Raw genomic sequence first — 22,912 nt, forward strand, 5'->3', positions numbered from 1 at the left:
AGATTTAAAAAAAAAAGGATTTGGGTGTGGGGGGAGGAGTGCAGAGACTGGATTCTGTTGTCGCATAAAAACCAGGCAGGTTTCTCGACAAACTTGAACAGGTTCTGACTCCTGAGAGGAAGGTTGCTGTACATGCGCACATGGAGATACTAAGAGAGTCTTTTCTACATTTGACCCTTCAGATGTCTGTCTATAAGCGGGCCACGTTTGAGGAGGATGACCTTGTGGACTCTCCAGTAGATGAGGTGTACCCCAACGGGATGCAGGTAGGACATCTCCTAATCTCTCATCTGCTTGTGTAAAACTTGATCTGAAACAGGATCAGCGCTCCAAGCCTGTGTGATCGAACCCAGAAAGCTGCCCAGGTGTTAACCTGAAAAAAAAAACATTATCTTAAATATGTGTTTGATTTTGTATTGATGGTCTTTTTTTTTCAAGCTACTGTGAATTCACAGCTCTTCCAGCTATTTTAATACTGCACTTAAGCTGTGTCTCTGCTTTCATGAATTAATATAAAGAAACATAGAGAGATGGTCACTGGAAATACCTGTGACTGGTTACTGAGAACAAGAGTGAGTTCTAATACTTCCAGAAGCGACTTCCTTGGTAACCAGTTACTGTTTTTCCAATGACTTGTTTGCTTCGCTCCATTCCTTCACTTGACCTATTTTTAGGGTAAATTTAAGAACAAATTCCCCACCCTGTCATTTAGCTGTAGGGTATTATTTGCTCCCACTGTTTATCACATTGAGCATCGCCATGGTTTGTGGTTCGATATTTTCATTCTTGCAGGATGTTAAGCCCACGGAATCCAGGCAAATTAGTGGTGCACTGTTGCACTCTAGAAGATGGAAATATAATTTAGAGCATTGGTATGTAACAAGATTAAAGAGTAAGTAGCGGGGTTTTGAAAAATATAGCGTTATACGTCCCCACGTGCTGCTACAACTGTTTAAATAGCGTACCTGTTAATGTTCTTTTCATTGTTAACATGCAACTTTTTACACTCATAACTTTAAAGTCTGTTTCAAAGTTCTTTTCAAAATGTCCGCTCTAGTGCACTGAGGTTTGAAATCTGTTCTCTAGTCTAAACCACTTCAGGAAGAGTGATGTTAAAAACAACAAAACAAACAAGAAGTGCTTTGGCTTTTCTGTTCCATACCACATCATGGATCGTTATTGCTGTTTGACAATGTGGGCAATAATCTTACACTATCAGAGCACTAGAGCGGACATTTTGAAAAGAGCTTTGAAACAGACTTTAAAGTTATAAGTGTCAAAAGTTGTCAGGATGTTAACAATGAAAACAAAAATTACAGGTATGTTATTTAAACAGTTGTAGCGATGTTTAACTCTATTTTTCTTTAAGGGCTTAAAATAGATCTTTAAAATCGACGCCCCTTGACTTAGAACACCATCTTGTTTCTTAAAAACCTGCACAGCCTGCTATAAAAGTAAATTGTTACGTAAATATCAACTGATATAATAATTAAACCATATAATAACTAAGTGATATGTGTCATCACTGCACATTATGTAAGTGAAAGTATTTAATAATTAACAAGTATATCGGTATATCTTATTTTATTTTTTTTCATTTTTAGGTTAATAAATTCACACAATGACACACACATAATATAATATGATAAGTCAATGGACAATGTCTATAGATGCAATGCGGATTTAGGAAACTCCATGCTCAATATCTATTGGTTTTCTGGCCACCTTTCTCCCCTTATAGCCAGCTTACAAAGCCATGCTTCTTTTTCATTTAAAAGACTTGTATTTTTCCAGTTTAATAATATAACTATAATTTACAGGTTAGGAAGGCAGTAGAAATCAAATATAATGTAGTATTTTTAAGATGGATAGGATAAGTAACAGAACTGACTTCAATGAACCTTGGAATTGGTAACCTAGAATGTCTTCCTTAAAATGTTGGACCACAATGTAAAGAATCTGCATTTTGCTGTATTATCTGTAGTGTGGTGCTCGGTATGTAGAACTATCTCATTTTGAATGACCACCATTACTTTACTATGTAATAAATCATGCAATGGGTACAGCAGCATTGGATAGAGAGGTCATGGAGTGTGCTCCAGTGCTGTGAGATTGATTTTTGGGTTGCACAGGCAGGACCATGATGTCCTCACCCCTTCAGGAGTGCTGGATGTTTACCTGCCGTGATGTCATCGTCAGTCACGCCATGTTCCCATAGCAACCAAAATAAGGCCTCCAGAGTCCTGTCATTCCTTAACAATGCCCTAGAATGTGTGATAAGGTGGAGAAGGCCGTGTCTCCTCCATTCATGTGTAGAATGCCACAAGTTTCAATATGTATCCCATACAGGTTTCACCCCAGTTTACATGTTTTATGAAGTGTGTGGCCTTTGAAATTAAAAACAGTAACAGTTAAGACACCTTCTACTGCTGCAAATAGCAGCGGGCACAGACTGACATCATGAAAATCTGGCTCTTTTAATTCAAAGGGGTTATAGCTAATGAAATAATCCCATGTTTTGAAAAATGCATTTTTTAAACATGTATTTTTCTCTGGGTCATTTAAGGTTAACACTGCCTTTGGTCCCCCTGATAACAGTTTGCCATGGTGTTTTTGCACAGCCTTTTTCCAGTTTTCTCATGCTTGTCTGTAATTGACCGTGCTTTCCCTGTGCTTTGTTACACTTTGCTATGCTTTTACTATGGGGTGCTTTTCTAAGGGTCGTGTTGATGTCAGTCGTTTGAAAAGCATCTGCTTGTTGAATGACTGCAAGGAAGACGTTCAGCCTGTTTCCTCTAATGACTGGAATGCTTTACAGCCAGTGACAGTCTACCTGAAAGTAAGGTACAGGATAATACTAAATTGCACATGTGAGACCTACATACCATATTGAAGAGCACCACCTGTACGATTTATGGAATTATTTGCTCTAACCCTTTCACTTTTTTAGTTTTTTACTGCCACACACTTTGGTGCTCGCCTGCTGTGCCATGGAAAAAAAAACATTTGTCAAAACAAATTCCAAGCACACACCATTAAAGTATGGATATCTAGGTGTGTGCCGATTTTACTTGTATTTTTTGAGTTATTACCTTTTAAGAAGTTTGAAGTTGTTAGGTAAAAATGGAATTGAATGAAACATGTGGATTACTCAACACAAAACAATGTGGCCCCTCAGTTTCCCTTGTTTACACTATTGAGTATCAATCAAAAAAACTCATTTGTATTTGTGTTTTTTACTTTCCTTCGTTTCCTTAGAATGTGTCATCTCTGCAGTGAATTGTGTTATTGTAGTCCTAGGCCAGGTGTTATCTCTGATTAAATTCAGCAAAGAATTACATATCCCAGTTTCCACAGCGGTAGCTGGCACATTTATGTGATGACTCAGTTGCATTTGCTAGCTTTTTAACATATTTCCATTGTCAGTTTACAGTCTCTGTCGGTGCCCCAGATGAGAGCAAAATTCTCTTCCAATTGGCTTTTAAAACACTGAATTCAGAAGTTAATTGCCATTGTTTGGTATTCAATTGTAAAGGTGAGGCAAGGGCAGCTTTTCTTGTTTTTGAAATCCACACATTAATAAATAGGTGTGTTTTCATTTATTTAATACCTGCTGACAAATACTACTTAAAGGTAATTACTGAGAAAATAGGATTCTCAACACACCCCTGTGGATGTCATCTCAGAAAACATTGGGTGCAGTGGTAAAATCAAGATTTCTGGACCGGTGTGATAGAGTAAGTATGGATGATCCACTGACAAATGGAGATACTCAGAAGTGATGTTGTCCACGCCACGCAGACACCCAGGTTCATTTACAGAGCAACAGCAATCCTGGGGCACTACTAGCAGTGATAGGGCAACAGTGACACACACAAGTGAACAAAAGCAAACAAGACACTACCCACTGACACACGCCCAAACGATCTGTTCAAGTGGGACTTAAAAATCCCTAAACTAATCCCTGTTCCTTTTCAGACGATAAAACCCTGATCTTGATTCCCCACATGGTGATCAGCGGTTTTGGTTTTTCTTTCTATTGGTAGCGGGGACTGATCATGTCCTGGCTCTCAGCAGAACCCCAGTGTGTCGGCGCCTCCCCTTTTTATAGTGAGACGCTCTGCTGGGACACACCCACCAAACTCAACAGATAGTGCAGCTCAGGTGGAGCGTCTGGCTCTCTCCTGCAAACGTACGCCTGCACCCGAGAAGCCAGTGAGAACCTGTCTCTGGTACAGCAGGATTTCAGAAACAGCTGACCAGTCTTTTTCATAACACTTTCTTTGTTTCCAGTCTCCGCACTGTCAAATAAGTATATTTCCCCAGAAAAAGGCAGTGTGCTTTTAAAGAGACCACAATTCTTAAAATAAGACGCTGTTATAACCTTAATTTGTAACAGTAAATTTATGACAAGACCTCATTTAGAGACAGTAAAATGACAAGGCCTCTTGCACAAGGCACGAAAATGTTATTGAACTTGACCACCTGTTTGTCTGTGTGTCTAGGTAAGTTTTGGTGGTGCAAGCCGCAGTCGGAGATGCTGGTCAGACCGGACCCACGTTGAGAAGAAGCTACTAGTAATCGTGGGAGTGCTGTCTGTCTGTCTGCTGGCCTGTATATTTGTTCTGAGCCTGCGCTACAGGAACGGTAAGTGACCCTGGGTGTATTGTCTACATGCAGTACCACAAAAATATATTTACAGGAAACCAAACTTATCCGGCCTGGTTTTGGAACCAGTCCCTCTGAAACATTACACAATAGAATTGGTGAGTGGGGAATGCAGTAGCTGTTCTTGAGGTTCAAATACAGTCAGAAGTAAAATAAAACTGGTGGTCTCAATGAAGGCCTCAATGGACAGTAGGCCTTATCACAAAACCACAACCCCGTTTGGCTTAACTTGCATTAAATAGGCTTTCACAAAACCAGATACCAGATGCCTTGACAAGCTGGCTTTTTCATGTTGTTTTTTTTTCTTCATCATTCATTCTTGACTTCATCCTCAGAATCTCACTTCCTTGTAGTCTAATGACAATACCACAATACAAGACCGGTATGTTAAAGAAAGTTCACCAAGTTCCTTGTTTGAAAGCAAAGCACCAGAGAGAAACTGGTAGTGGTGCTTTTTAAAGAGGAACTATCTTTATTTCTTTCACCCACGCATTCATCTCACAGAAGCACGCATTGATAAAACTGTTTTGTTTTTTTTTAAATCTTGCTTTCAAAACATAGGAGTTCATGGGGACTAACTTCTTCACTGACATTCAAAATGTCCCCATTTTCCCATTGTGTGTGTCTTGTTTAAGTGCTCAGTAGAATTGAAAACCTTCTAGTCAGGAATTTAAGAATAGAACCCAACAATGGAAAGCCATAGAATTCCAGGCCTATTAAAGGGTTTATTACACAGGCTTTAGGGTCTAATGGGCAGCAAAGGGAGGTTCAGGTTTCTGGTGGGGTCCAAATACCTGTGTGTGGTGGCAGAGTAAATGGATTTAAATGATTTGCTATGCTGAGGGAAGACTAGTTTGTTTTAAAGTCTTGGCTGTATTAGCCCTTTAACTTGGCTGGAGTCACCCCATGCGCCCCTAGTGGTCATATAGGTACTATTAGCATTAAAGAGTAAGTAGCTACAACTGTTTAAATAACGTACCTGTCATTTCTTTTAATTGTTGTCATGCTGACAACTTGTTGTACTTATAACTTTAAAGTCTGTTTCAAAGCTCTTTACAATATGGGCACTCTAGTGCACTAGTAGTGCAAGGATTATTGCCCACATGTCAAACAGTGCACTAGAGCAGCATGTGAGGATGTATAACGCTATATTTTTCAGAACCCAGCTGCTTACTCTTTAACAATAGCTGTAACCATGCCCAAGATTTCCTATAATATTCAATAGTGCACACTAGCACGTCTGTTCCAAAGGCTATTAGTTCAGCTTGGCTATCAGGCTGTGAATTCTCCACCGTCCTCCCGTAGTGTTTTCATAGCTTGGGTGGTATTGACGTTGGCACAAGAGACTATCCCTACTAACTTTCCAGGGGACTCGCATGTTCAGATTTGTGACGCCAAGCAATTCCAAACAGGAAGCGCTCCCTTCTTCGGGAAACTGTTACCCCTTTTATTTCCATCTATAAACATCCAGGGGGGAATAAAATGAATAACCAGGTTTGCAATGTCCCAAATTCCCAGTGGAAAAATCAGTGACCGCGAATTGCAGTACCACTAACAGAAGCCTAGATGGCACTGTGTCAGTAAAGCTTGAGTTTTTGAAAAGAATGTTTATAATCTAACCGAAGCCCATATTGAAATCCCCATGCTGAAATTGGCTAGTACAGGAACATGTATGACCATATACCGCTGTAAACGTTAAATAGCTTTACCAATCAGTAATTAAATCACTTGGAAGAACCCTGTGCAATATTAGGTATTGAGAAAGACTTCTTGTTGGAAATATTTGTCATTTAACTTTTAAATGGAAAAGATTCATCTTAAACACTTGGACAGTACAGAGCAGCCTGTGATGCTGTCTCTCCCCTCTCTCTCTCCTCCTCCAGCTCACCCCCAACTCTGCCTGTCTGAGTCCTGTATCAAGGTTGCTAGCTCTATCCTGGGCTCTCTGGACCGCAATGTGGACCCCTGCCAGGACTTTTACTCCTTCGCCTGTGGGAACTGGGTGAAGACCAACCCCCTGCCCGACGGCCACTCCCGCTGGGGCACATTCAACAGCCTGTGGGAGCACAACCAAGCCATCATGAAGCACCTGCTGGGTGAGGGAGGAACACGAGGGCAGCAGGGCTCCTCGCTGCAGAATCACTGCAGACGTCTTCCCTTCTATGACCCTCAGGAGCCGGGGTAGTGGACAGGGCAAAGGGAAGACAAATAATCCAAGATAGATGGGGTCTGACAAGATATTCGACACATTTATTATTATTATTATTATTATTATTATTATTATTGATTGGGACTTGCTTAATGATGAGTAAAGTATAGTTTCAGATGAGGACAATGGCACTTAATGGGTCAATACCTGCTGGCATAAAACATGTTCAAGGGAATTACTTGGAAATGTGAGCATCTGCACAGCCCTTGTATTCAACTCATACTTTCAGGAGATTGTAGCAAACAAACTAATTCCAGAAATCCTGCCTGTTTCCTTCCATTAGCTACAGAAAACGTAAATGTGCAGTTTTGAAAGAAACACATATTATAGCAAATACGTATTATTATTTTAAAACATGTCTGGTACTAAGTTTAAATAAAGTTCCCAGTTGTCTTGCCTCACCCTCAGAACATTTGTTAGACTTCCTTGGCCATTTCACCTCACCGGTGTCTTTTTGGTCAAAGCATGTTCGAGGCTGAAAGCATGTTAGCCTTTGAATGGGTGTGGAAATGACAAAGGAATTGTAACTATCTGAAAGCATGGTTTGCAAACAGAAATGTATTTAACCTAGTGTAGTACCAGATATCATAGTGAAAAAAAATAATACATGTTTACTATAAAATGTGTTTCATTCAAAACTACCCAATTTGAGACCTATATAACACACATTTCAGTACCATAACTGATTTATGGTATTAGTTTGTTAGCTACAATCGCTTTCATTATTGATATTTAATTTACACATACAAAATGCTTACTGAATGACCTTCATTTATTGCATTTGCTATTCCTGCCAACCAAAATTTCCACTAGAAATGATGTCCTATATTTTATGTGGAATGTCCCGTTTTGACCCTTGAAATAAAACAGGCACCAGAGCCAGGGTAACAGTGTGCATCTCCTCCCCTGTCAGAGAACACCACCATGAACGGGACGAGCGAGGCCGAGCGCAAAGCACAGAGGTACTTCCAGTCCTGTATGAACGAGCAGAAGATAGAGGAGCTGGGAGCACAGCCCCTCAAAGACCTGATCAACCAGGTGAGTGTGCAGAGCCCAGGTCCACCACGCACGCCCGCACCTCTGCACTCTGCGGGACTGCTCTGAGATCTGGGTCGTTTGCAATATGTCTTGTTTCTGAAAAAAAAAGCTGCCCATATTAAAACCATAGCAAAGTGTATTAAAGCATAGGTAAGCATTGTAAAGCACAGATAGGTACGTATGGTAAAGCATATTAAGACATGGCAAACCACGGTAAATGCATGGGGAAAAGCTTGGGAAAACTGCACATTTACTGTGGTAAACTTTTGTGAAGGATGCTCCAAGATTTGTGAAGTGATTTTAGCTGGACTTACACTTCGATTCGCTCTGTCAGAAAGAGTAGATTGAAAAGGATCTCATTACACCTGGCTCCAAAGTATTGAGTTACACCCTGATGTAAATGAGTACCCCTGTAGTAAAGCGGTCCTGGTTAGGTGTTTTCTGATGGGTGTGCTTGTGTGTGTTTCAGACTGGGGGCTGGAATGTGACTGGTCACTGGGATAAAGATAACTTCCAGGAGGTGCTGCGCATTGTCTCTGCACAATACCGCACCTCGCCCTTCTTCTCAGTGTACGTCAGCACAGACTCCAAGAACTCCAACAGCAACATCATCCAGGTGTGTATAGACCTTCCATTACAGGGGGCAAACCACCGCACAACTATACGTTACATTTCATTTCTTGCATATTTTTTTTTTTCAAGAGGCTACTTCTGAAAAGACTCCTAAAAGCTAAAGTGTTTTTAAAGAAATGACCACAAAGAGTGGAACTGTAATTTTTGCCTCCCTTGGCAAACGTGGCAACTGGGGGGTTGTAAAAGAAAAAATCTATATATACAGTTGGTCAGAAAGAGGGCAGAATTTACAAATGCACACCCCTGGTGGTAATTCTCAAACCATCGCACTTCTATAGGAGTCTTTTCAGAAGCAGACTCAGTGGCTGAAAACAGACATGTAAATAACTCTCTAAGATAGAAGATAATCATTTGAAGGCATTAAACAGGTGAGATTATGGAAATGAAGTTGATCTCTTTAAGGTTTATATGTTCTTTTAAATCTACTTCTGCAATCATTTTCATTATGCTGGTCTATTTCCTCAGCAATCAGGGTCTTTTCTCTTTCAGGTAGACCAGTCAGGGCTGGGATTGCCCTCTAGAGATTACTACCTCAACAAGACTGTCAATGAGAAGGTAGGGGTGGAGGTCTTGTGGGTTCTTGCACATTGACCCAGATATTTCTGTAGATATTCCTGGTCATTACAACGTGCTGAAGATCACGTTTCTATGGCGAGTCACTCTGCAAAAAACAAAACAAAAAAAGCATCTGTCACTTGTGATGAATCAGTATGGACATGTGACCCACTTTCTAATGGAATGTAATTGTGTTCTTAAGAGCAATGCTTTTGGTGAGCACAAAGACAACAGGAATCAAAATGAATAAATGTAATATTCAAGATGCCCAAACTGCTGTACTCAAATATTGTGTTTACAGTAAAACCTGTCTAATCCAGCCCCTCTACAAATCGGCATTCTGTATCATTCGGCATCATTTCTTGGATCCCAACCGGAAACCCCTCTAATTCAGAACCTGTCTATTCTGGAATCCGTCATAATCTCGTCTGTCTAAAATCAATACACATGGTCTAATCTGACTTGAGTTCAGGAGCTTCTCTTCAGTTCTAGTTGTCTGTTGTAGACATATGTACGCATGGATAGATCCGCATTACTGTTGTAGGTAAAGGAAACTTTATCCAAAGTAAATGTTTACAATAAGAAACACTCAGAATTATTGCAAACAGCATGAAAAGATAAGGGGCAGTAAAAGACAAATTAAGAAATGTCAGAAGAATGAAGAAAAGCAACTTGCTCTTTTAAAACAATATGCAACGTCCTTTGTAAGACTGTGTTCCCGGCAGATACTGACGGCCTACCTGAACTTCATGGTGGAGCTGGGAGTGCTCCTGGGGGGAGAGGAGGCCTCGACGCGGGGGCAGATGCAGCAGATCCTGGACTTGGAGACCGCCCTCGCCAACATCACCATTCCCCAGGAGCAGCGCAGAGACGAGGAGCTTATCTACCACAAAGTCACGGCCAGAAAGCTGCAGGTGAGGCTGCCTTTCGCCAGAGAATCAGGGGGAATGTGCCACCCTACTAATCACAGTCTTACAATGTGCAATTTAAAATGGGTCATCTGGTAAAAGCATGGCAGTGTGGGGTGCAGGTTGTCGTACAGTCAGGGAAGCGCAGGGGAGCGTCCTGGCTGTGTGAAGTTACCGGTCTTCACTGGGAATTCCACAGAGAGAGTTGCCTTGTCTCCCCTGGGTAGGAGACACAACCGGCAGGGGCTGTTTCTCCTCATCGCACTACAGGGGACCCTACTGGCCATGCACCGGGTGAGACGGTTTTTGTTTCAGTCATTATTTGCCAGGCTTACTATTTAAGTATTTTAATTGCAAGTATTTAATTGATGGGTGATTTCATGTTTTTATGATACAGGACCAAACAAATGTTGTTTTTTTAGGGTTCTTGTTAAAAAAAAAAAAATGGGGACCCTTATGCTCTGATCGTGCCTGTCTGTCTACATGGTGAACAGGACTATGTTGATAGATACAGTGGTGAATTTTAATATTATAAAAACGTAAAAACCTGGGGTTTTGGTTCTTTTTAAAACAAATGTAATGTAAAGAGACTCCCCCACAGTTTTTATAGGTGTTTGTTTTTGTCAGAGTCTTCTTGGTTTAATGAATTAAACGTTGACAGTATTTAGATCTGTCCCCCTGTACAATGAGGACCCTCTGTATGTGCGTGCACTTGTTCTGTCTTGCGTGCTCTGTCTGTATCGCATCATTTCAAATCTGAGAACCTTAGAAATCAAATCCACTCTTGGGAAAACAGCCTGAGGCAAATGGGCATCAGTTTAATACAGTTCAGCTACAGTATAATAAGTAAGAGCAGGTTTGTTTTTTTCTGTGCCTGCAGAAAAAAGAATCAAATATCAAAATGACATCCCTGGTCTAGAGCCTCTGTTGGAGCAGTGTTGTGTGGAGCGCTCTATGAAACGGTCAATGTGTTAAACGATTCTCTTATGCTCTGATCGGTAGTGAGCAGTGATTTTGTGTCTGTTCTCTAGGCTCTGGCCCCGGCAATAGACTGGATGCCCTTCCTCTCAGCTGTGTTTGCCCCTGTGCAGCTGAACGATTCGGAGCAGGTGGTCATTTACGCACCAGAGTACCTGCAGAGAGTCTCGGATCTCATCAACAGCACCGACAAGAGGTAGGGGGCGCTGTGCCAGCTGTACAGGACCATTTTCTTACTCCTATTGGCATTGTTGGGTTTCATTATGAACTATCCCTTAAGTGGCGTGGAGCCCATTCATTTAAGTTAAAGCTCCCAGTTTAAGGCACATGTTAAGTCAATTAATAGTGACTTCAATTTGAGTACTTTGTTGCCACTGTGAGGAAGCTCATTTTAACAGAATACTGCTAATTGAAATTCTGATCAATGATGTGTTGGAATTGATAAAAGGGAATTGGAATTGGGAATTGTTTTAGAATTGGAATTGGAAAACCGGAATTGGCCCCAGCCCTGCAAAGTAGTAAGTAGGCCTATTTTATTTCATATTCATTATTTCTTTTCCATATACAAGTAAATGCTGTGCGAATACAGTCTTGCACACATATACATTCTGTAGTCAATTATAAAAAGTGATGGATGGCTTATTCTCATGGCTGTTCTGATCAGTTACAAACTTTCCCAATATGTTAGTTTTAAACCTTTAGAAAATCAACCGGAAATGAACACCTCTATATTGAAGAGCCTATTTAGCTCATTTTGCAGTGGCTTGAGAGTGAGTTAGTGTGTCGTGATTAGGGTACAGGGGTGTTTGAGTTAATGGAGGCAATTGAAGCCGTAGACTCGCTGGCTGCCTCTGTCTCCTCGGAGTCTGGTGTCAGTGTTCACCCTTCCTGTTACTGTCCTGCCCTCCCTAGTGTCCTCAATAACTACATGATCCTGAATGTTGTGCGCAAGACGGCCTCCAGCCTGGACCACAGATTTCAGGACGCACAGGATAAGTTTCTTGAGGTCATGTATGGGATCAAGAAGGTGAGTGGAAGTCTGAGTTTTCACTTAACTACAGTTAACTTACCAAGCAACTGAAAAGAATACTCAATAAATAATATTGGCTGTGTTTCTTAACTTATTTTACAATTGAATTCTACTGTAAATCAGAGTCGTGCTTGAGGTGGATGAAATGTAATCCCTGTTTGCTGTGACAGCAGTGCTGTGCATTAGCACTGACCCTCCTCATGTGTGTTTCAGAGCTGCACCCCCCGGTGGAAACTGTGTGTCAGTGACACGGACAGCGCCCTGGGATTCGCACTGGGAGCCATGTTTGTGAAGGCCACCTTCGCAGAAGACAGCAAGAAGATTGTAAGTGTTTCTCTTACCTGTCCCTTTCAAGGAAGCATTGACATTGACATTGACCAGTCTCTCATCTCTAAACACTGGTCCACAGTGCCTCCAAGTCCGCCATCTCTAACCACCTCCCAGTCCATTATCTCTAACCACTATGCCACCCTGCCTCCCAGCTCTTCGGCTCTAACCAGTAGGTCACAGCCTCCCAGACCCTCTGCTATTACCACTAGGCCACACAGCATCCATGTCCATAAATTCTTACTATTGGGTAATGCTGCCAGCCAGACCCTCTACCCTAACCACTAGGCCACCCTGCCTCCCAGTCCCTCAGCGTTTACCAGACAACCACATTGCCTCCCAATCTCTCAAGTGAATGTGTTTTGGCTGTGGTGCCATATACTGCACCAAGCATGGTCTGTCAATTGTTAATAATGGTACATGATAGCCAAATCAAGCCATGTTAAAAGAACCATGAAAAAAACATGCTGTACCAGGGTTTAACATGATACAGATATATGGGTGAGCCACACTTCCTTCCAGTCCCTCAGACACTAGTGTAGTTTGGATGCAATGTGAAAGAAAGTTAAGTAAGGTCAGTCACAAGGGAATGGTAATAAAACAGAGTAGGGAATGGTAAATCACTGTGCTTTACTCTACCAATAAACAATTCTCAACACCAGGCTGAAGAGATGATTACTCAAATTAAAACAGCCTTCGAAGACAGTCTGCAGTACGTGGGCTGGATGAATGTAGAGACCAGGAAAGCTGCTAAGGAAAAGGTATGATACTGTTTATCAAAACCTCACCGTATATATATAAGAGCACCTGCTGCCTAAAACTCAATTTCCCAGTGTGCACTGCAGTCACATTGGAGAGTTCACGGCTGCACTCGAGCACTACGGAAGCTCTAGTTTTGCTCACCAACCAGTTTTTAGTTTTGCTGCATATAAACAAAAAAAAGTTTTATGCTATTGTAGAGAAGCCTATTCATCAGGGATGGAAATAAGATCCCCATTGCATAGTAGTTGGATCCATTCCTGGTTTTACTAGGCGTTTAATAAGATACACCTGAGCTTGTTACCTATACACTGTGGCTAATCAAGCTCGTACTAAAACCTGGAATGGTTTGCAACAGGAGTCTTATTTCCTTCCCAGCTATTGATGCCAAGTTCCCAAAATATGGCATTTAAACATTTATTTTACATTTACAATATTACATGTACAATGCAATTACAGTTTGAATAAAAGAGACAAGCAAAAAAAAAATAAACACGAATACAAACTCTCTATATGTTTGCACTCCAAGATAGGCCAAGTATGAAGGAGTATACATATGTAACATTAGCACTGAATTCAAATGCTAAATGCTTACTTTGTGCTGTCGTCAACCTTGTTTACAGCTCAACACTGTAACTGCACAAAAAAGGATGACTGGAATTCTCTTTTTACATCTAAATCTCTCAAATTCTCTTTGATAGGCTGATGCAATCTACAACATGATTGGGTACCCCAAATTCATCATGGATTCCAAGGAGCTGGATAAAGTGTTTAATGACGTAAGTAAAACAAAGGGGTCTGTTAGCTACTGGAAGACGATAGCAGTAGTATCTTATTGGCATCATTGGGCCTGATTTCGAACTATCCCTTAAGTGGCGTTGAGCCCATTTAAAGTACCAGGTACATTGAATGGGAACTCAAAATGCTTGGTATGGCATTACTTTTTTGCACATGCAATATTAATTTTGGGACATAAAAGCTGTAAGCATACACACTACAGTGCCATATTGTGCTCTTTATATCCTAATCATTTCACTGCTGAACTTAGTTACATGTGACTCTATATGCTTTAATTTCCCAAAATGATATTTAGATATATAAATCAGTTGTATGGCTGTTGATATGATATTATCAGTCCCCACTGACACCCAGTATATTCTGTCTGTGTGGTGATAATAAGGAGAGGGTGACCAGGAGTGATATTAAGGAGGTTTGACTGGAGTAAACGGCCAGGGCTGGTTTGTTTTGTATCGGTTCAGTGGGTTTCTTTTGAATTCTCTGTTTCCTCCCTTTCCACTCCAGTACACAGTGGTGTCAGACCTCTACTTCCAGAACGTGATGCAGTACTACAACTTCTCTGCCCGGGTGACTGCCGACCAGCTGAGGAAAGCTCCCAACCGTGAACAGTGAGTAGAGCAACGTGCCTGTGGGTGTGGACAAGGGACCGGGTTCGAATCAAGCCAAGAGAACAAAGGCTGCTTTTCAATTTAGAACAGGGGTGCTGATACTTGTACTCCTAATTTCCTGTAAGAAGTATTTATCATTTATAATTTATTCATTAACATGTTGATTGCTCAACAAGAAAAGCCATCCTTCACTCACCTTTACAATTTTGAGTATCAATCAATGGAAATTAACTTCTGCATTGAGTGTTTTAAAAGCTGATTGCAAGCGCAATTTCCTCTCACCTGGGGCACTGACATTTTTACTGCTGTACCGCATGGTCAGCGCCACGGATGAGAGGAAAACTTGATTGGTACTGAATTGTAAAGGTGAAAATCAACACATTAATGAGTGGATTTAATTAATACCTGCTGATTTTAAATACTTAAAGGCAAGTATCAGTACACCCCTACCTCTAAGCTACCTTCTACACATACTGACTTAAATATGGCAGGGATCTTTATGCACTTTAGAATTCATATACAGGGCATTCTCCTTTAAAAGCAATAACAAACGCAGATTTCAATGGTCTGTTTGCACAGTGAAAGGTACGGGGGGCATGATGTGTTGCTAGGTAGCGTTGCAGTACAGGGAAAGCTTGGACATATGGTGCTAAACACTACAGTGCAAAGTTTGATTTTATTGTATGTTGCCACTAAAAAGTATCATATTAAAATAAAGATAACAGCTAAATATAAAACATTATCATTGAAGTGCTTTTGTTTTTTTTTGTTTTTATTGGTGTAAAACCGCATTAAAATGCAGCAGGCCTTTTAAAAATGTGACGGTTATCGCCATGAGTAGACAGCTTTGAAAAGTTGGCAGTAGATTTCAAAAGGCTTCTGTTTATTCCATTCTGCCTCTAGTGGACGAAGGAAGTGCCGCATTTGTTCTGTGTAGGATTTCTTTCTGATATATTCATTGCTTCAAAACTGTCCAGCAGACAAGCCCAAGTGCTTAGCTAGAGTATACGTGCCCTTCCATTACATAAGCACCTGCCTGCAGTTATACAATAATGGGGAAGTGGTCCTAACTGTTATTGTCTTTGACCTTTCACCCCAACAGGTGGAGTATGACCCCTCCAACGGTCAACGCCTACTACTCCCCCACCAAGAACGAGATGGTCTTCCCTGCCGGGATCCTGCAAGCCCCCTTCTACACCAGGACCTGGCCCAAGTAAGACACTCTTCTCCTGCTACCCATCCCCATCCCATCCCATCCCTATCTGAGCCTCCTTCTCTCCCTCACTTCCAACATCTACTCCATGCCCCCTTCTAGTTCCTATAGGACACCCTCTTCTCTCCTGTGTAACCAGTGACATGGAGCTTGTTCTCCCAAACATTATCATTAAAGTTCAGGGTTTTTTTTTTTGGTTTTTTTTTTAAACTTGCAGGGCGCTTAATTTTGGTGGGATCGGAGTTGTCATGGGGCACGAACTGACCCACGCTTTTGATGATGAAGGTACAAATTTACCCTGCTTTTTTTGGGGGGGGGAATTGAATTTTTATACAGAAAGTCAATTAATTAGTTTAATTATATTATATAAAATCAGGAAAAGTAAAAATATCCCGAAATAAGCGGCTGTCCCAATTAAACGAGATGCAGTTGAGACTATCTTAGTCACACTTTTTTGTTTCTTAATGAAAAGAAAAATAATTAAATCACATCACATTGTGATTAAATGTTAAATACATTTTAAAATGAGTCATGTTTTTTTTTTTTTACGTTTTTGTTTTGCTAAATCTTACTTAAAAAGAAGATTATTCTGAACCATACGAATGGGTGTTTTGAAGAGGATCTAGCACAATGAAAAAGTCAAACTAACATTGAAGAGCTGAGTCATCTCTGTATGTAATAAGCAGAACATGTACTTTACCCACATTGTAATAGCTTTACTGTCTTCTTTGTGGTATTGACCACATTCCTGTGGCTCTTCTCGTTTTAAACGTATCTCTCTTTGTGTGTGTTGGCGGCAGGCCGGGAGTATGACAAGGAGGGGAACCTGAGGCCCTGGTGGAACAACGCGTCCATTGAGGCCTTCAAGAAGCAGACTGAGTGCATGGTGGAGCAGTACGGCAACTACAGCATCAACCGCGAGGCCATGAACGGAAAGCACACGCTGGGAGAGAACATCGCCGACAACGGGGGGCTCAAGGCGGCCTACAAGGTATCTGTCTGGTACCCAGTAGAAGAGGGGATTTTAAAAGCAGTTAGTACAGGAGCAACCATATGCCTAGGCATGGATAGTGCTGAGTGCAGGGCACCTGCTGGTATATACAGCACTGCCACCTGCTGGACACTTTCATATACTCCCAAGTCCAGATTCAAAACCACTTGTTTCTTGTATTCAGACCAAATTTTAAAATATATATATATATATATATATATATATATATATATATATATATATATAAATTGAGCTTTTTTCACATTCAAAATGGAGGTGAAATCTCTAAATTAAATTAAAGGCATTTGTAATTGCATTGATGGGCTGAAATGTTGAATCACAGTGAAGGCTTCTTGCAAAATAGGTTTTAAAAAATGAATCCCCCCCCCCAAAAAAAAACAATGAATGCAATGCAAAAAAACGGATTGATGTTGTGGGAGGAGGATTGACATGACACTAAAACAAAGCAAAATTATCCTAGTATACTATAGAGCTGGCAGAGCAGACAGCCTCACATGGTTTTCTAGAATGTGGATTCCCACTAAAGTAGATTCCACAGCAGCACTGAAATCAGCTGAAAGCATATGTAAAAGAGTGGAGGCTGGGCACACCCCAAGCGAGCTTCTTAACCACAATGCAAAAAAAACAGGCTCATCTGCATTCGTGGTTTTAGAGCTTTTAACCTCCTCTGTATGAACTTGATACTGGAGCAACAGAACTGGGAACCATACACAAGCATTGTTTGTTTCCTACCCTCAGGCCTATGAGAGCTGGACCAAGAAGCATGGGGAGGAGGAGGAGCTTCCGTCGCTGGGGTTGACCAATCAGCAGCTGTTCTTTGTTGGTTTTGCACAGGTGGGTGGGTCCGGCGAGACTTCTTCATCTATCTGGATCTCAAAAACACATAAATACACCTCTAGCTTCTAACTGCAGATGAACTTGCATTTGTTTCCATTTTCAGTCACTGTTATTTCGTATCCCTCAATAGATAATTGTTCCATCGTCAAATAGATGCAAAATATTTTGTCGGCACCAAATATTGTCAGATTATTCCTTAAAATGTATTTGAAGATCTTGCTGGGTTGTGGTTTCTAATTCCTTTACAACATTCTTCCATCGTTTGCCCATCTGTGCACTGCACTGAAACTTGGTGACGTAATATTTTGAATAAGTACAATACTAGAACCACTGTAGGACCTGATGTATAGTATGTGTGGTCTAGGTTCATTGCTGACCTGTTGCTCTCTCCCTGTCCTGTTGCTGTAGGTGTGGTGCTCCGTTCGGACTCCAGAAAGTTCCCACGAGGGCATGATAACGGACCCCCACAGCCCATCGCGTTTCCGAGTCATTGGCACAGTGTCTAATTCTCAGGAATTCTCCAAGCACTTCCACTGTCCAGCTGGCTCACCCATGAACCCTGCCAGGAAGTGTGAGCTCTGGTGAGCCTCCCCTCCCTGGACCAGCACAGAAAGCCACATGCTGGATTCCAAATGAGGAGGCACTGGATCCTTGACTTTCCAGGACTGCAGACAGTCTTCAGAACCACTATGACCTTATACGTTCAGGTGTCATTCGGCAGCTCTTTCAATAGCCGAAATAATATATATATATATATATGTGTATGTGTATGTGTGTATATATATATATATATATATATATATATATATATATATATATATGTGTATGTGTATATATATATATATATATATATATATACACACTTCAATAGAAATATATATATATATATATTTTTTTTTTTGGAACTACGTGAACATTTTTGACAAACCAATAATTCTCTAATACAATGAAAAAAAAAAACACTGGATACTGCGACAGAAAAATTATTTTGTTTGTTTTTTAAAGAAAAGTATTTATTTTCTGGCATTTTATTATCCATGGATTCTTAATTGTGTTACCAACCCCATCTTGGAATTCTCTGTTGTCTCTTCATAAGCCAGCCTGACAAGTGTGATTTCTGAATGTACCATGAAGGTGTCGCTGACAAAATTGGAGAGATCATACATACAGCAGCTGGTAACAGCTGAAAACCTGGCTGCAAATCCATACATATTTCAACAGGATAGCTAGGGCAAGTTTCTGTAAGATGGGAATTTGCCATGCGTATATTTGCAGAAATAAGCTTGTCTATTTCAACATTCTTATTTATTCCATGATGTAACAGTTCTCCATGTGACCGCTATCTTCAAACAATATCATCTTTCATAATTATAAAATCTCAGTAGTTTAAAATATGATAAAGGAATGGATGCAAAGTAGAGAAATGTACCATAAATTCAGTACACGTGGAAAAATTAAGACTGGTCATAGACACGTTCATTTCTTCAAATATACCCTGTGGTAGTTACCTTAAATATGAAACAACTATTACAGTAATCGTTTCATTTTTGGCTGTCACTGTTATGCAGACTTCCCATCGTATAAACCCTTGTCCTTTTTGGGCTTGTTTACATTTTAGCCAGGAAAATTATTTTCAGAAAATCTAAATTCATTTAAAAAAAAAAAAAGAAGAAAACAGTGAATGAGGGGAATCTATTCTGGTGCCTTATAGATGTTTCAATCAAATCCAAAGAGAAAAAAAAAAAAAACTCTCCACATTCTCTCTGCTTTATGAATGGTATATTTTCCTAAAATGCTTTTTCCTAGCTGAAAGTTCATTCAATTAGTAATAAAAATGAACACATCAAGCAAAGAACAGTGTTGGTTTCACAAACCCTGGCTACCTTGGCAAGGTGGTCTCAGATCACTGCTAAGCAGGGTCTGTGAAACCAGCTGTTACAATCAAAATGTTTATCATTTTAAAATGTTAAACTATTCAAACGTTGTTAGTCTTGTTATTTAACAGTCGTGTGAATTTGCGGTTATTTTTTTATGAAGGGATACCAAACGACTGGCTTGTGTAGCCAAGTGCCAGGCCTTGCTGATTCTGAGATCTTTTAAGATGAGGAGCTCCTGGAGAGCTGAAGACAGTCTGCCCCCTAGTGTTATATGTGGAGTACCGCCTTGGTAATGCAGGGTGTGGTTAAGTGTGTTATTTTTGACAAAAGGTCTTTACACCACAGTGCAAACAGAGGTATTAAGACAATGGTCATATTACTCTGCAATGACTCTGGGTAGATGCCTTAGCAACTGTTGTTTTTTGTTTTTTGTTTTTTGTTTTTTTCTGAAATGAACTATAACCCTATAACTCAAAAGTAACAGCTTTAGACTCTGTTCGAACCACTAAATTAAATGTTTGAGTTTTTTGTTTTGTTTTGTTTTCTGGTCTGGTGGTTTTGAGTAAATACTCGAAGTGTACAATGAGCTTTTATGTGACTCGAAACAGCTTTCAAGACTGCTTAGGTCTCCATTGAGAAAAAAAGAAAAAAACAGCATTCACATCAGTTTCATTTCCTGTTTTGAATGCAAAGCAAATTCACAACTTTAAATAGAGCCTCCTACCTTGTGATCCTATTTGTTATTTTGGTTTGAGGAAACCGTAGACTGTGGTAGCAGATGCAATCTTCAAATCTTTTGTGCTTTTCTCTATTTAATTAAAAGAAAAAAAATATATATATATATATATATATATATATATATATATATATATATATATATATATATAAAGAATAAATATTTTTCATTCAAAGTGGACAGCTCTACATTGATATTATGCTTATTTTTTTCTGATGCCAGTTTTGATGTTTAATCAAACAAGTTATTTACCTGCATGTGTTACTTCTGATTTGCAAGCCTGTCTTTTGAGGTCTTATTTAGTGACCTGGACCTGACAAGCTAGGACATCTCGCCCATTAAACAATTCAAATAACCCAAAATACCTAATGCTGAAATCAACGGATTAAACTCAATGGCAAACGTTCTGATTTGAAGTCTTTCTCAAAGTCTTAATAAATTAAATTGTCAGTAAAATTCCCAGCACTTTTGCAGTGTGCAGGGTCGCCACTTTGCACCCAGCTTGCACCCCATTACAATAACACAAAATCCAATGCATTTCTACCAGTGTTTATCTGCTTGCCACCAGCAGCATCCCTAATGCACTCCAAGAGCCAGGCATTTCACTAGGTGACTCACTCAGGACTTTGAGGTTGATTTGATTCTTTCCAGGATTTCAAAGCATTTTATAATCCCAGGGAATCCACCTGGACAGTAATATAGAGGAAATGCCAGAAATACCCAGAGATAGGTGATTCCCCAGTGCTGTAAAATGGTCTAACAGAATATGGACTGCTGGGGTATAATTTGATCAAATTAACCCTTTAGATTTACTCACGTTTTTGGAAGGGTATAGACCTGGTTGGGCACAGAGGGGAAAATTAAGGAAAAATATGGTGTTTTAAAAGATTGAACTTCTGTTTTATATTTTTGTGTTATTCCTAAACATAGAAGATGCAAAGTGTTTTATAAAAGCTGCACTCAATAAAACATTCTTTCTTCTCTCGGTAGTGGGAAACCCAGCACAAGTTGAAAGTTTCAGTGCTGGACAGTTTTTGAGTGATTTTCCGTTTCCTTTGTTTTCAAGACATTTGAGAAACCACTGGGCTAAGATGATTTCTTCATTTACCAGGAAAGATGAATGCAAAACTTGTATAGCTCACAGCACACGGCCCCATGTTCAGACATCAGAAAGAAGATTGTTCTACAGAAATGATGTGTTGCTAAACTTGAGTGAACCTACTTATGCACTGCAGCTCTTCCTTGCGTGTGTACAGCTCTTTTTCTTTCCAATGTGATGACGAATGATATCTGTGAACACTAAACTCTGATTTACCGCTTACTTTTGTTAATGATGCATTTTGTTGCTGACATTTGTGTTCATTTTGCTGCCTTTTTTATTTAAAAAAAGTTTCCTACTTTTTTTTACACCACTTTATTGTTTGTGTGTATATATTTGTATATTGCGTGTGTATGTGTACCCTCAAATATAAACACAGCCAAAAAAAAAGAATTGCATTAAAATAAGTATTCCATTCTGCAAGATGTATTAAGATTCTTATTGCAAAATATGCTACAGTAACGCTGTTTACTGTAAGTCAAATATAATCTTTGCACTGTGCTGTAATGATTTAATAAGGTTATATATATATATATATATATATATATATATATATATATATATATATATATATATATATATAAAATCACTTTCTGTAATTACACCAGTGTCATGTGTCTTTTACTTCTAAACTACATTGATTTACATCTTGTATGCCTTTTAAACTGAGACATCTAATTTAAACGCAAGACTTTTAAAGACACCCCAATTAGAAAGTGAAACCCGCAGATCACAGTAACGTCCAGTAAGCTATTTTAGAGTTTGAATGCCTGTAAGGAAGTCTAACGTTTGTCCATTAATTTGAAATTGAAGCCGTCATTCCAAGCACATTTCATCTAAGTTTACAAACTCGAGTAAGGCATGGTACTGAAATCAAGCTCTCTTAGTTGAGCTTCAAAGTTCTGCATAGTTCCACTTCATGGGGCACGTTTTACAAAACGTCATAAAGTCAAAGGTGATCATATCAAATTTGAATAAAGAAACACCAAATGCATGTTTTTAAAAAGTTTTGAACTTGAACGTTTAAAGTTACAGTATTTGTAGTAACAGTACATTAAAGCTGCTAAAGGATCGATTGGATATCTGAAACCACAGTTTTAATGTAACAGTCCCCCATTGTAACAGTACTGCAGTAGCAGATCACCCAAAGCCACGCACCTGCAGACCCGCGACAGCTATTGTACAGCACAACCCGCAAAATAAAACTGATTTAAGATCATTGTTTGGGTGATTGTAAAAAAAAAACTTTGTCATTATCAACATATGATTCTACACTCCATTCATTAATGGATTCTTAATTCAAGTTGCAAATTATATTATTTGAAATGAACCAATGTTGTTGTTGTATTTTTATTTTATTGATTCGAAATGTAATTGTAATAATTTAGGTCAAACTCAGAACACCCTTCCGCAATTTAAAAGTCTGCACAGTTTTTAAAAATAAAGCTGCAGTACACAATAGGGACATTAGATGTCGCTACTATCCTGAATTTTAGTTTAGTGCTGCTGAGGGCAATTTAGGACACACTTTAAACAGAATCGCAGACTTCCCTTTAGTTACTTTATCACACCTGCCTTCTTAAATATGAGTTTTTGCTGTACAGACTTAAAATTAATTTTACCTTTT

The 22,912-nt window shown here is 39.7% G+C and overlaps 1 protein-coding gene across 3 annotated transcripts in view; it reads left to right on the top strand.

Moving 5' to 3' along the window:
- Positions 1-18,329, top strand: part of LOC117432419 (endothelin-converting enzyme 1-like) — a 37,567-nt gene extending 19,238 nt beyond the window's left edge. For 2 of the 3 annotated variants that reach the window (XM_059001833.1, XM_059001832.1), the window contains exons 2-19: positions 183-266; positions 4,506-4,647; positions 6,552-6,764; positions 7,791-7,915; positions 8,385-8,531; positions 9,038-9,103; positions 9,829-10,017; positions 11,043-11,185; positions 11,902-12,016; positions 12,233-12,343; positions 13,009-13,107; positions 13,807-13,884; positions 14,408-14,511; positions 15,614-15,724; positions 15,942-16,009; positions 16,525-16,715; positions 17,475-17,570; positions 17,982-18,329. In XM_059001833.1, the coding sequence (XP_058857816.1) occupies positions 183-266; positions 4,506-4,647; positions 6,552-6,764; positions 7,791-7,915; positions 8,385-8,531; positions 9,038-9,103; positions 9,829-10,017; positions 11,043-11,185; positions 11,902-12,016; positions 12,233-12,343; positions 13,009-13,107; positions 13,807-13,884; positions 14,408-14,511; positions 15,614-15,724; positions 15,942-16,009; positions 16,525-16,715; positions 17,475-17,570; positions 17,982-18,158 (2,259 nt within the window). In that variant the 3' untranslated portion in view covers positions 18,159-18,329. Of the gene's footprint in view, positions 1-24; positions 267-4,505; positions 4,648-6,551; positions 6,765-7,790; positions 7,916-8,384; positions 8,532-9,037; positions 9,104-9,828; positions 10,018-11,042; positions 11,186-11,901; positions 12,017-12,232; positions 12,344-13,008; positions 13,108-13,806; positions 13,885-14,407; positions 14,512-15,613; positions 15,725-15,941; positions 16,010-16,524; positions 16,716-17,474; positions 17,571-17,981 lie in introns of those variants that run through there. The other variant, XM_059001831.1, reaches the window with a different exon arrangement.
- The last annotated feature ends 4,583 nt before the right edge of the window (positions 18,330-22,912 follow it).

The sequence above is a fragment of the Acipenser ruthenus genome, chromosome 27 (genome assembly GCF_902713425.1).
Source record: "Acipenser ruthenus chromosome 27, fAciRut3.2 maternal haplotype, whole genome shotgun sequence".
Classification (NCBI taxonomy): domain Eukaryota; kingdom Metazoa; phylum Chordata; class Actinopteri; order Acipenseriformes; family Acipenseridae; genus Acipenser; species Acipenser ruthenus.